Source organism: Gambusia affinis, linkage group LG02, assembly GCF_019740435.1.
Source record: "Gambusia affinis linkage group LG02, SWU_Gaff_1.0, whole genome shotgun sequence".
In the NCBI taxonomy this organism is placed as follows: Eukaryota; Metazoa; Chordata; class Actinopteri; order Cyprinodontiformes; family Poeciliidae; genus Gambusia; species Gambusia affinis.
This window is the reverse complement of record NC_057869.1, coordinates 8,656,497-8,668,685: the sequence shown is the minus strand read 5'-3', so window position 1 is coordinate 8,668,685 and position 12,189 is coordinate 8,656,497. Positions and strand designations below refer to the sequence as shown.

At 36.9% G+C, this 12,189-nt stretch overlaps 1 protein-coding gene across 4 annotated transcripts in view; it reads right to left on the bottom strand.

Moving 5' to 3' along the window:
- The window catches only part of LOC122819927 (transcription initiation factor TFIID subunit 4-like), a 98,930-nt gene that overhangs the window by 75,356 nt on the left and 11,385 nt on the right, over positions 1-12,189 (bottom strand). For 2 of the 4 annotated variants that reach the window (XM_044096996.1, XM_044097011.1), the window contains exons 3-7: positions 10,609-10,758; positions 9,554-9,706; positions 8,416-8,538; positions 7,938-8,027; positions 7,319-7,528 (exon numbers count right to left, since the gene is read on the bottom strand). In XM_044096996.1, coding sequence (XP_043952931.1) covers positions 7,319-7,528; positions 7,938-8,027; positions 8,416-8,538; positions 9,554-9,706; positions 10,609-10,758 — 726 coding nt within the window. The remainder of the gene's footprint in view (positions 1-7,318; positions 7,529-7,937; positions 8,028-8,415; positions 8,539-9,553; positions 9,707-10,608; positions 10,759-12,189) is intronic. The other 2 variants (XM_044097005.1, XM_044097017.1) reach the window with 2 other exon arrangements.

Below are 12,189 nucleotides of genomic sequence, written 5' to 3'. Positions count from 1 at the left end.
ATTTGTGCAGCACTTTTTTTTTTGTTTGTGCTTCTAAAATTTTAAAAAATGGTGTCAATCAAATGTGCTGCATTTGAAACAAAATTTTTGTTTGTTACATAGAGTTAAAAACTTGTAGAAATTAATTGTGCCATGTTTGTGCAGCTAAAATTTTGTACCACAGTTGATTGACACCAAATTTGTTTGACTTTGTTAATGTGGCAGGGCTAACTGACCTTAGATGACCTCTGCAAACAGTTATTAATATCTTTGAGACAAAACAAAAATTTTTGCTGCACAAACCAGCACAAATATTTGACACCAATTTTGTCAGCTGATTCTCCACTCTTGGCTGTGAATCTCTCCTACTTCTATGAATAAGGCTCATCCTGAACAGCATGTCATTTCAGTTAAACAGTAATATTTTAGGTAGGTGAACAGTAGTGCTTTTAGCTATTGGACTGCCTGTATTTAAAGTGTGTGATGTTGTTTTATCTCATAACCCTGCCGTAAAACTTATTCACAACTTTATCCCTGACCTGCCTGCTGTGTTCCTCTATGATGCTGTTTGTTCACAAATGTTCTCTAACAAAGCTCTGAGGACTCTACAAAGCAACTGTTTACACAACTATTAAATTACACAAATGTGACTAATGAACTGGAGTGTCAAAGCAAAAGGAGCAGATGATGTGTATGCCACAAATGTGATATTTTCATTTGTTTAAGGATGAAAGCTATTCATTATTACATTAGACTTCAGGATTTTTGGATGGCTTTGGGTTTGTCTGTCACATAATAATCCTATTAAACCCATTGTGGTAAATGGTTGTAATGTGGCAAAATGTGAAAATGTTCATGCGTATCAATAATTTCGCTAGGTGCTCTGTGAGTGACCTATATTTGCTGATATTTCAAGATAAAAAGGCAAAATGAAGTCAAGACCTCAGTGAAATAGCAGTTTAGACAAAGAGGGAGAAAAAGAAGATGGAGCAGATAGAGTGGGGGGGGGATGAAGGGTGCTTGATGCTGGGCTATTAGAGTCACTTCCTTCCTTAGTAGCAGCTACAGGCCGACCCTCTGGCTCAGCCATCCATTCCTACCATTTTGCTTCTTGCTGCATATTTTTTAGCCTTGTTTTCCATTCCCTGACACATGCTATATTACTGTTCAAGCTACTGAAAAAAGACAGAGGCTATTTTTCCCAGAGAGCCACTGCAGGGGTCTGCAGGAGTGGGAGGGAAGGGTAAAAATACATTCATAATAGGCAGAGATAGCTAGCACCTCTGGCTAGTTGGCGACACAGTTAATACAGAATAAAAAAAAATAAAAGCTGGAAAAGGTAGGAAGTTTGAAAATCACAAAGAGAGGGGTTAACAGCAAACTATAGTACCAGGTTTGCATTTAAATTATGTTTAGCCAAATGTTGAGCTTGGATTTATGAATATAATGACTAATGTGTAAAACACAATTGTTTTTGTTAGTGCAATAATTTTAAATTAAAGTTCAATAAATTTAAGTTTCAGTTTGGATTTCAGAGGTGATCCCCGCTACAAAGTTGGACAGTACTTTTGCACACAGTTATTCTAAAAGATAAATATAACTCTCAATTATAACTGGGCAATGATTTACAATATTTATAATTTAAATTCTAATTAAAATCTTAAGCTCTGCATGAAGGCAATATTTGGTAAAGATTATGTTTTAGCTGTGTAATTTAAGAATACAGATTTATTTTTTTTTCACATTTTTCCCTCTAGACTTATAAAATAAGCATGTTTGTTGAAAAACCCTCTTGAACATAAGCATATATGTCATCCCAATTTCCAAGTACTGTTATGCACAGTTCAAAACTTAATAAAATTCTATTTTTGTTCACAAAATGATGACTTTGTATCACAAATGGGACACCACACTAAAGCAAATCAGGTGTCTAACCCGCAGGTCCTGCTTAAGGCAGATGATAAGTGAAAATTGCTGTTTTCATTTTGCTCTGAGAGCAGAACCTCGACTAAACCAATTCTTGATGCTGGGATGACTACTCACATGATCCCAAAGCACGCAATCAATTCCCTTCTTATTAAAATTGATCAAATAAAAAGAATATTCATCAAATAGAATAAAAATGAATATCTAAAAACATTTTATACATTTACTTGAAGACCTTTTTATAAGTATTCAAAACGCACAGACTTTTATTAATTTTGTCACAATTAAAACAAAATTTTCAGTGTTTTTTGTTAGGTTTTATATGTTTTGTTGGGATTTTACTTGTCTAGAGACTGAAGTTTTTGACAATTTTTCTTTGAAAAAAAGAATCAGATTGTCCCTGTTGCAGAAATGCATCCCCACAGCATGATTCTACCACTACCATCTTTCATAGAAGCCGAGGAATGATGCACAAGTAAAAGTAAAGTCAGTAGATTCTCACACGTGAGCTACGGCTTTCTTCAGCTACACCAGAGTGTCAGAGTATCTTTTTGTAGTTTTTTTTTTCTAAAAAGATGATCTCCCTTGTCCAGGTTTTGAGTTTTTAGAATCTGAATATTTTATTAAAGGGTGTTAGGAGGATTTGCAAATAAAGACTTATGTCACAAGGAGATTGCTTTTTAAAACAAATTTGAAGACCTATTCTTTTTCATTTCACTTTACAAATATACAGTGCTGTGTGTTGGTCTTTTATATAGTACAATAAAATACCCTTATGTTAGTGGCTGTAATTTGACAAAATGTGTAAAGGTTTAATTCTAAGAGTACCTAAATCCAGCTGAATAATAAAGACCAATTTTATTTTGAAGCAAATTTTATAAATCCATATTATCTCAATATTTAGAAAAATAATCATGATCCCCATTTTGATTAGGATTGTGCAGCCCTAAGATGTTCAGCGAAGTTAAGTACTTCCCAGCTTTGTTTTAGACAGCAAACTTGTCATACTACAGTATTCTGTAGAAAAATCTAAGGCCATCTGCTGAAATTTTCAATCATTGCAACTGATTGCAATCTGATTGCAAGATATCTGCAACAGGACGACTGAAAAAAAGAAAACACAGAAATGCGAAAGCCAAATTAAAGTCCAGACCTCTAACAAAATTATTTGTTGTAGTGAAATATTTTCCTTTATAAACAGCAAGGTGGAATTGTACAAAAGTGCGGATCAAAAATCACCCTGACTGAAGTGAGAGTGTGCTGATGTGATATGGTTCTGCAGGCTGTTGGAGAATAAACTTCTCCTGTTCTCTGTACACCTCTTCTACAATGTGGGTTAATTTGAGAGTAGTGACCAGTAATTATACATCCTGCTATTCATGTAGTGCAGAATATTTATTAATTAAATATTACAACCATTTCCCTGAAATAAACATAGATGCACGAGTGCAAGCTTTTTATATTTTACAGATTAGGAAAAAATAGAAGGAGAGCACGTCACACAGAAAATCTGTAAATTTGAAACTTTTTGCTTCAAGGATTAATTTTGGGACCCTTTTACGTGTTTATAAAGCTGTTCATGAGATGGTGTAAATCCATCTTATTTATCAGAACTGTTCTAATATTACAAATCCTCCAAAATGTTCAGTCCTTCCAAAACCAGATTTTAACAGGGCCTCAGTCATCATTATGGTCCACACTCAGAAATTTACTACCTGAGGACCAACCTAAAGTGTGAACATTTTAAAATAGAATTAAAGGCATATCTTTTTTCATTCCTACCTGCATAATGAATTCATCTCCTCAAACCTCAACTTCATATAATGTATTTTTTCAACTGTGATTTTACCCCAAGTATTATAATAATTTTAGCATTTCAACAATTTTATTTAGAATTCAAATTACCAATAAATTTGCTTGGACCTTCTGTAAAACTATAAATGTGTTTATGTATTGTTGAATAATTTGTACTATAAACATCTTTGTTTGCAAACTATATATCATTTTTGCAAGTTTCCACATACATTAAAGGTAATAAGAAAGTAAAACATTATTAATATAGCACCTTTCAAGATATAAAAATCACAGTGTTTCACAGGAATGAATAAAAATAAACAAAAAAAAGAATTTAATAAAAAGCAGATTTTAATAATAATGCTTTTACTGGCTTTTAAAAGCGGCCACAGAGTCCACCGACCTCTGAGATAACCTGGTGCCTGTCCACAAAGAGCTCTCCAAGTCAGTAAAAGAGTCTTTAATTGCACTATAAAATAAACCATAAGCCAATGTAGCAGCACCAAGATTGGACTCGCATGTGAAAACTTGGAGGATTTTGTCAGAAGCCTGGCAGCAGGTCTTTGAAGAATTTACAATCATCTAAGGAGGTTTTACTAAGGCACGTCTATGGTGGTTTGCAATAATCTGACCAAAATTAAACGAAAGCATGAATTATTATTTTCAGCTCAGGAAATGACACAATGGAGCTTAGTCTGGCAATACTTTTCTGATGATAAAAACAGAAATTAAACAGAGACTTGATGTGTGCATCAAAAGGAAAAGTAGAATCAAAGGTTATGCAAAGCTTTCCAACAGTGGCTTTGCCCAAAAACCAAGAGATCCAAGTGTTTCCTTTATCCAAGACATTCATTTTCCTGCTTTAAAAAGATAATTATTTCAGTTCTGTCTTCTGTTAATTGAAGAAAACGGTCTGCCATCCACTGTTTAACAGAATCTAGGCACTTCAGGAAACTGAGGTTTAGACACTTCATTTGGGTGAAATAAGGTTCACAACTGAATATCATTTGCATAGCAGTGATACAAAATGTATTTTAAGGTTGACAAAATTTTCCCACGTGTCATCTGTTCTCAATCTTTGCCTTTCAACGATTGAGAACAGTTGAGTTAAAGTAAGGAGGAAGAGAAGGTAGGGAAAAGACAGAGAAGAAAGCAATCAGGTCAAAGGTGAAACAGAAGATGAGGGTGAGAGTTGAGAGAACCCTGTGGTTTCCCCAAACCCTCCACTTGAACCAAGCTAATCTGAGTTTGACCTTACTTGAACTGTGTGAAAACATCTGCCCTACTGCAGAAGACTGCATATCTTCAGCATAAACAATCCCATAAACAATCTGTAATGCATTACAGTTGTTTGGTGAGGCTACTGGTTTCTAGATGTGTGCTCTGCAGTTCATCTACTCTTATTATCTCAACACCTAGAGACAGAGAATACAGTGTGGACACATTACTGAGAGGAAGAGAGTCCAAGTTAATCATTTTGACTATCAATCAGGTGTTTAAATTAAAAAGAAAAGAAGAACAGGTAGATAAGAAGTTCTTCAACAGGGAACTAACATGTCTACGGTTTATTCAGGCAGCAAAAGAGCGAGAGAGAAAGACCTCCATTAAACACGTCTTTGTTTTAAAATAGTAAACAGCATTTTACGGGGACTGTTCTCTTTCACATCAAAAACATTACTAATACAATAAACCTCACAGCAGAAAAGCCAACACAAAAATAAGCCACAAAGTTCTGACTGGTGAACTTTTGATAAAAGTTAGAGCATTATTACCACAAAGAGGAGTATGAGCTCCTCTCCAATTCTTTGTATTGACTTGCAACTTTTTCTGCCAGCACTTTTTTTACAACACTTTTGCTGATCCACAGCAAAAGGTTTAGTGGTTCTGTGATCACATACAAATATCTTGAAAATTTTAAGAGTGGTGCATCCCTTTGAAAGACATAACAATTTTTTATTTTTTTTAGTGAGTTAAATCTGTTTTGGTCCCATTAGCCCAGAGGAATAGAGGCTGCCTAATAATTATGTACACCTTGATAAAAGAGTGTTGATGTCCTTAGGCCACACCTTCCTTCATTACACAATACACATCACCTGATAAGCTTAAACCCAATAAGCATCCAAGTTTATTTAGTGTGGATATTATGCATAAAAATGATAACATGGTCAAATTGCTCTCTTGTCTAATAATTGTGCACACAGTATAAATGTCGTATGCAAACACTAAATGTTCGACTTTAGAACAGCCTTATTTGGGCCTTCAAACTACAATCTATTTCTGTTCAATCTGGAAACATTCTCACTGATTGTTGGAGACAGGTGGAGTGGTGATTTGGCTGACCTTCACATGGCTGACAAGAGGCAGTCTTTCTGTGTAATTAGATACATTAAAAAGTTTGACTCTTAAAGGAGATCCTGTATTTGCAGAAAGAGACCAGCAAACAGAGTGATACCCATTTGACACTTGCATGATTTGAATTTTGCAAAGATTTCAAGCTTTGAGAGCAGCAAAAAAAGAATGAAACCCATTATTAAGGTTTCTGTTTTCCAGCTATCTATTATGTCGTTTAAACTCAGTGAAATGTAATGAAACTTTATTTAAACTCTATTAAGTTCTGATATGTGGTTGTAATAATAGTCCTGTTGGATCATCCAAGTTTTGATCATCTAACTGTTGATTTGGAAAGAAGCTCAAGTATTTAGAGGTTTAGTCTTTGGTTTATATTTTATCCACTTTGTGCCATGCATCAGTACCATTACGACCCTTAGCATGATGCTACCATCACCAGCTGGTGACATGTTTTTTTTCCACTGAAAGTTTCATCTTGACACCTCTCAACATATTTCTTGTTATGGGATCAAATGACTCCACTTTTGTCTCAAATCATACTTATGTCTCATTTTCTCCAAAAGGCATTTTGACTTCCTCAAAATCCTAACCAACTTTCTTTCCTCGGAGGGCAGAAGTTTGGGTCAGAATATTGAAACTTGGACAGAACTGGGTGTTCCAGCCAGACAATGACGCAAAAACACAAGAAAACTGATTTTTGAATTATATTAGCATTGTGGAATGACCATAAACTCAGCATGAATAAAAATGTAGAGACGGTGCTTAAAACCCAAGATTTGTGCCAGGAAATTAACTTTACCACTCTTGATAAGAAGAGCGGTCAAATATCTAGCTAGAATGTTACCAGGAGAGAAAGGATTTGGTTTTTCTGCAATTTATTGAGGTCCATTTATCAAAGGTGGGGTACTTTCAGAGATCTGAATGCATACAAATCTATTCTTTCCCAATCACTGACATTTTGACGGGAATTGCATCATCACCATACTCACTCTTAGATGTGATGCATTAAATCACAAAATTCTACATTCCCCAGCAAAACAATACAGCTTGATATGAAAACCCATCAACCAATAACTAATGATATAACAGTGATCCAAAGGATTTCCTCATACCCGTTTAATGAATTCAGGATGTCAAGAAAACAACACTGTAAGCGTTTTCTTCTCATGAGTCATTGAGGGCTTCAGTTCAATTTAAATTGGACCCAAGCTCGTGAACATGGCTGTCGTGTTTGTGTCTGCACCGGAGCACAGCTCTGCTCTGTACGTACCATGGCAGCTGCATGTCCGATGGTCCCAGCGGGCAGCACGCTGGCACCCGCAGTGGTGCTGACGCTGTTAGGGTGCCGTATGCGGACAGCTGGCCCAGCCACCATGGCAGGAGGGGTGCCGCCGGCTGCTGGTTTGACTCCCTGCTGCAGGGGCTGGGTCAGGGACTGCTGACTGTTCAGCAAAGACAGCCTCAGGGCCGGGAGGCTCTTCTGTTGACGCACACAGGGAGGTCATGAAGATTGCAGTCACGCAGCAACACAAAGCAGCATATACAGCTGCAACAACAAGTTCACCAGCTGGGTACACTGGTTGTTTTATTGTTATTTATTAAATTATGACTAAAAGTGGCACATAAAACATACCATACACATTTCATATTTACTTGTGATAATAATTCAAAACTAAGTGCACTCTTCCTTCCACTTCATAATTGTGAGCTACTTGTTGTTGGTCTGTTACAGAAACTCCAAATAAGATTAACTTTGTGGTCGTAACGTGAGAAAATGTAAAAAAAGTTAAAAGAAATGTCTGCTGCAGTTATTAATACCAGAATAAATCAATTTAGCCTTTTCATTTTAATTGATAGATTAAAAAGATATCCCCAAACAAAAACCCCACCTTGAGAAAAGGCACCAGGTAAGGCTGCGGAGACGACTTGAGCTCAGACTGCAGCCTGCTGGTGAACTCTTCCGGTTCAATCTTGGCATCCTGTCGGGTAGAAAGGAGAGAAACAAGAACCAGGCGGATTAACACTGTGATTTAGGCATAATATGTTGAAACCCAAACACTTGCAAAGACAATAAGCCTTTCAAATCCCCGTCCTAAAACCTTAAGTATATTCTAAAATGAAGGTTGAAAATTCATGAGCTCAGAAAGTAGATTTTGGAAAAAGTTTCATGCTGCCATCTACAGGTTGGAAATATTCAATACAAAACACACAAAAGGTCAAAGTTGACTAGTTCATTTAGGCTATTTACCACCTGGAGTTATTCAGATGTTCAAGAAATACCATTTTATTAAAATATATTAAAAAGTGCTGCTATACACTTTATGTAATAATGAAGGCAATAGAGTTTGTTTGGTTTCTCACACCTACCAGCAGATCCTGAACCAGAGCTTTGACGTTCTTGGAAGTCTCAGGAGATGGAGAGTTGTGAGACGCCAGCTTGATAAGTGTAGCCAGAAAATTCTTACACTTCTTCACATTTTCTTGCATCTCCTGTGAAACATGGTGAATATTTTGTATCATGTTTAAAAACAAAGAAAATTTGTAAAATGAATTAAATTAGAAAATAAAGATCAAGCTATTCTATCTATCTTTACATAGAATAGATATTTCTATCTAAGCTCATAGTTTCTGAAATTTTGAATGTTTCCAATCATGCTACTGGTCACTAGTGCAGATCTGTTTCAATTAAAAGTATGTTTCCCTGTGTTCATGTGTCTATGTAGATCTATGAGTTCCTGATTGCTTAAAGGTACGACTGCAACTAAAGATTATTTTAGTAATTGAATTATCTATTGATTATTCTGTCAGCTTAAAAAAAGATTTTTCCTTTAATCCTTTTTTTATACCACATTATAAATACATCAATCCCTTTCGTAAATAAGAAAATCAACATTTTATAATGCATGTCATTTTTTTGTGTATGCTTGATCATATGTAGCGAAGGATGCATCAGCAGATAAAAAAAAACGTCAATATAGTGTAGGGTTGAATTGTTGATTTTTTTTTATATATATTATCGATTAAAAATTGGATAGCAAAAGGTCCTTAATAGGAGACGTTGTTTTACAGACTTTGATCTGGTGAAGCTAAGACTATGGCTATTGAGAAGTTTTAGCCAGAATCCATTTACAGACAAATGTTGTTGTTTTTTTTATTTGAATACAAAATGTATACATCTTTGGTATGGTTTTGGCTTAATTATTCCACTGAGAATATTGCTCTTTCAGCAATTTGCCATTTTTTGAGTCCGTATGCTCCAGTTAAAGATTAATCAATTACTAAATTAGTTGACGATTGTTTTGATAACCATTTAATCATTATTAATCCGCTTAATCGTTTCAGCCTTACAAGCAAGCAAGAGTTTATGTTGGCTGCATGTCCTTGGGTATGCACTAGTGTGAATGCATGGGTGCAAATGTTTGTGGGCATGTGTGAGACTCCATGTCCATGCCAGGAACCAGCCAGGAACCAACGTTGACTTCCTGGGAAGCGACGGAGAACAGACCTGGGACACGACCGGCGCTCCGGGGGCCGCTGCGACGCTCGTCTGCGTCTGTGCCGCTGGCTGGGAGGTAGGCGGGGCCTGGGCCTGGGGGGTCATGACCATGGGCGTCTGCTGCGAAGCCGTCACTGCCACGGTCGGCGCCACAGGGCCCTTCTGGAAGACCAAGGAAGAGACAGAGAGACAAACAGGACGTGACGCTTTGCTCGCAGCAAGGCCACAGAGAACAGGAGGCAGGCGCCACGGCGCTCCTGTCACATCTGGTCTCCTGACTTCAGCGGACATCTTTTAACAGAAAAGGAGGAGGAGAGAGGAGGCAGCAAGAGGCTCAAAAACAGAATTATCTATTAAACCTATGCTTAATGTTCACTCATGGCTGGCACCACCTTACCAGCACAGCACTATAGCCTGTGCTGTAGTGTTGTTTTGTATATTTTATTTAATAATAAGTGCATGAATGATTGACAAGAAAAAGAAGATATCGAAGCGTACTCAGAGCTGCATCAAGAAGCTCTGAAGGAAACGACACAAAAACCTATGAAGAAGACATGAGCCCACCGTCCTTCTTCACGACATGCAAACAAATGGAATGGCATCAGATTTTTGTGGTTATAAGATTTCTCTTTTGTCTCGGGTAAAAGAACACATCCTTGCAATCCCTTTAGTACTGCCCCAGGCCTAAATTTTTAGGTTTGTGCTTCACACCTGCCCGAACAGACCAGACTTTCTAGGCAAATGAACTAAAGCTCAAATAAAGCAGACTAACCAGAGCCTAAAATAGTTTAGAAGGGTCAACCAAAAACTAACACTTCTATATCATTAGATAGCAGTTAAATAACCTAGAAAATAACTTATTGGTAAGATATTTTAGAAAGCATAATAAATAAATTGTGATTTTCCTTAGAGAGAGAAAAAAAACTCCAAGAAATAATTCATGCAAAACATCCTCTCAAAACCTCTAAAACAAAGCCACATCCTAACATTGTTTCCTAACATGAGCTATCAGGACGGCTGCAGGAATGAAACATGAATCCATCATTCGAGGAGTTTTAGCTCACAGGGCGGAGTGCAGGACAAGAGGAGGAGGAGGAAGAAGAGGAGGAAGAGGCCTGAAGGGCAGGGCTGGAAGGTGTGGGAGAGGGAGACGGTGCCATCTTGGCCGGGGTCAAAGGGCACGGCCTTGTGGTCTGAGAAGTTGCAGGAGACTGCTGGAAAGAAAAAGAGCAACAGGATAAGGAAAAAGCCGGCGCGTGCCTCGCAGACACGTAGAGAAAGGTCACACAGAGGAGAGAAGATGGTGTAAGCATGATGGCGGCAGCAAAGACTGACACAAAGCCAAGTTGCAGAGAATCAGGATGTCATGCAGTCACTAGCTGTTCCCATCAATGTTGTGTGTGTAAATGGAAGAAATTGTGGAACAAAGCATGGGAAAGCTGGAATGATCTTAAAAGCAGGGTGAAGTAATCTGGTTCCTCCATCAAAGCTCAAAAAATAAAATGTCTCTATTAGATGATGGGACCCCAGTCTGAAAAGTAATTCACTATTCTAGCAGTTTGACAGCTTGCATCACAGGAAGACGGTTCAAATCTTCTGATCTTTCCGTTTTGAGTCAGGGAATCTAAATTTCTTTATAGTCGTTTGAAGAAAATCCCTGACATGAAAGTGAAATTATGACTATTTCACCTTACATAAATGACTAATTGTTTGAAAACACACTTTCTGACCATGTGAAGCAGTATTTTTACTTCAGCTTATTATTTAGAATAAGATGACTGTTTCACAGTATTTACACACAAAAATTTTAATAGAAATAAAGAACATGATCTAACTGCTTTCATTTAAAAAACAGAAAAACCACATTTATTCCTCTGTTGCTAACACAAACATATTGTGATTACTGCTCTGAAAGTGTAATCCAGAACATTTATCGTGCATTTGATATTGACAAATAATCTTGTAAAAATATAAATAGGGAATAACATAATTAGAGCAAGTTAATATTGGCCAAATAATTAGTTGGGCTATTTTCTCTAGTTGCCAACCTAAGAGACATTCTGTTAGCTATAGTGTTTTAAAACTTTTAAGGGAGGCACTCCTTTAGTTTGGATACAAAGACTTTTTGTTTGTTTGTTTGTTTGTTTGTTTGTTTGTTTGTTTGTTTGTTTGTTTGTTTGTTTGTTTGTTTGTTTGTTTGTTTTCAGCTGGATCTGTCTTCCTTGTATCCAGGGAAAGCAATAAGTGGGGGATGTGTGACACCATGCTACTATATGGCCCAACTCCTGGCCAAGACAACACAAGAGGCCTTCTGCGCTGACCTCTGGCACCCAGACAAGACCAAGAAGTCATAGAAATACTTCCACAAACACACATGCTTCCAAATTTAGGCTCAAACAGGGCTGCAAACATGTAATTGCATTACTGTTGATGAACATTGAAATGTGGTGCAGTTTACTTTGAATTTTGGCAACTTAGCCACTTAAAAATGAACACATTATGTGAATCAAGGGAAGTCAGAGAGCATCCAACTGGCTAAATATAGTAATGGCATTCATAATATGAATGACCCTTCAAATACAATTACAATTTCATCCAAGCAAATATTAATATAGTGATCCGATACATTGTTCAGTTTTATACCC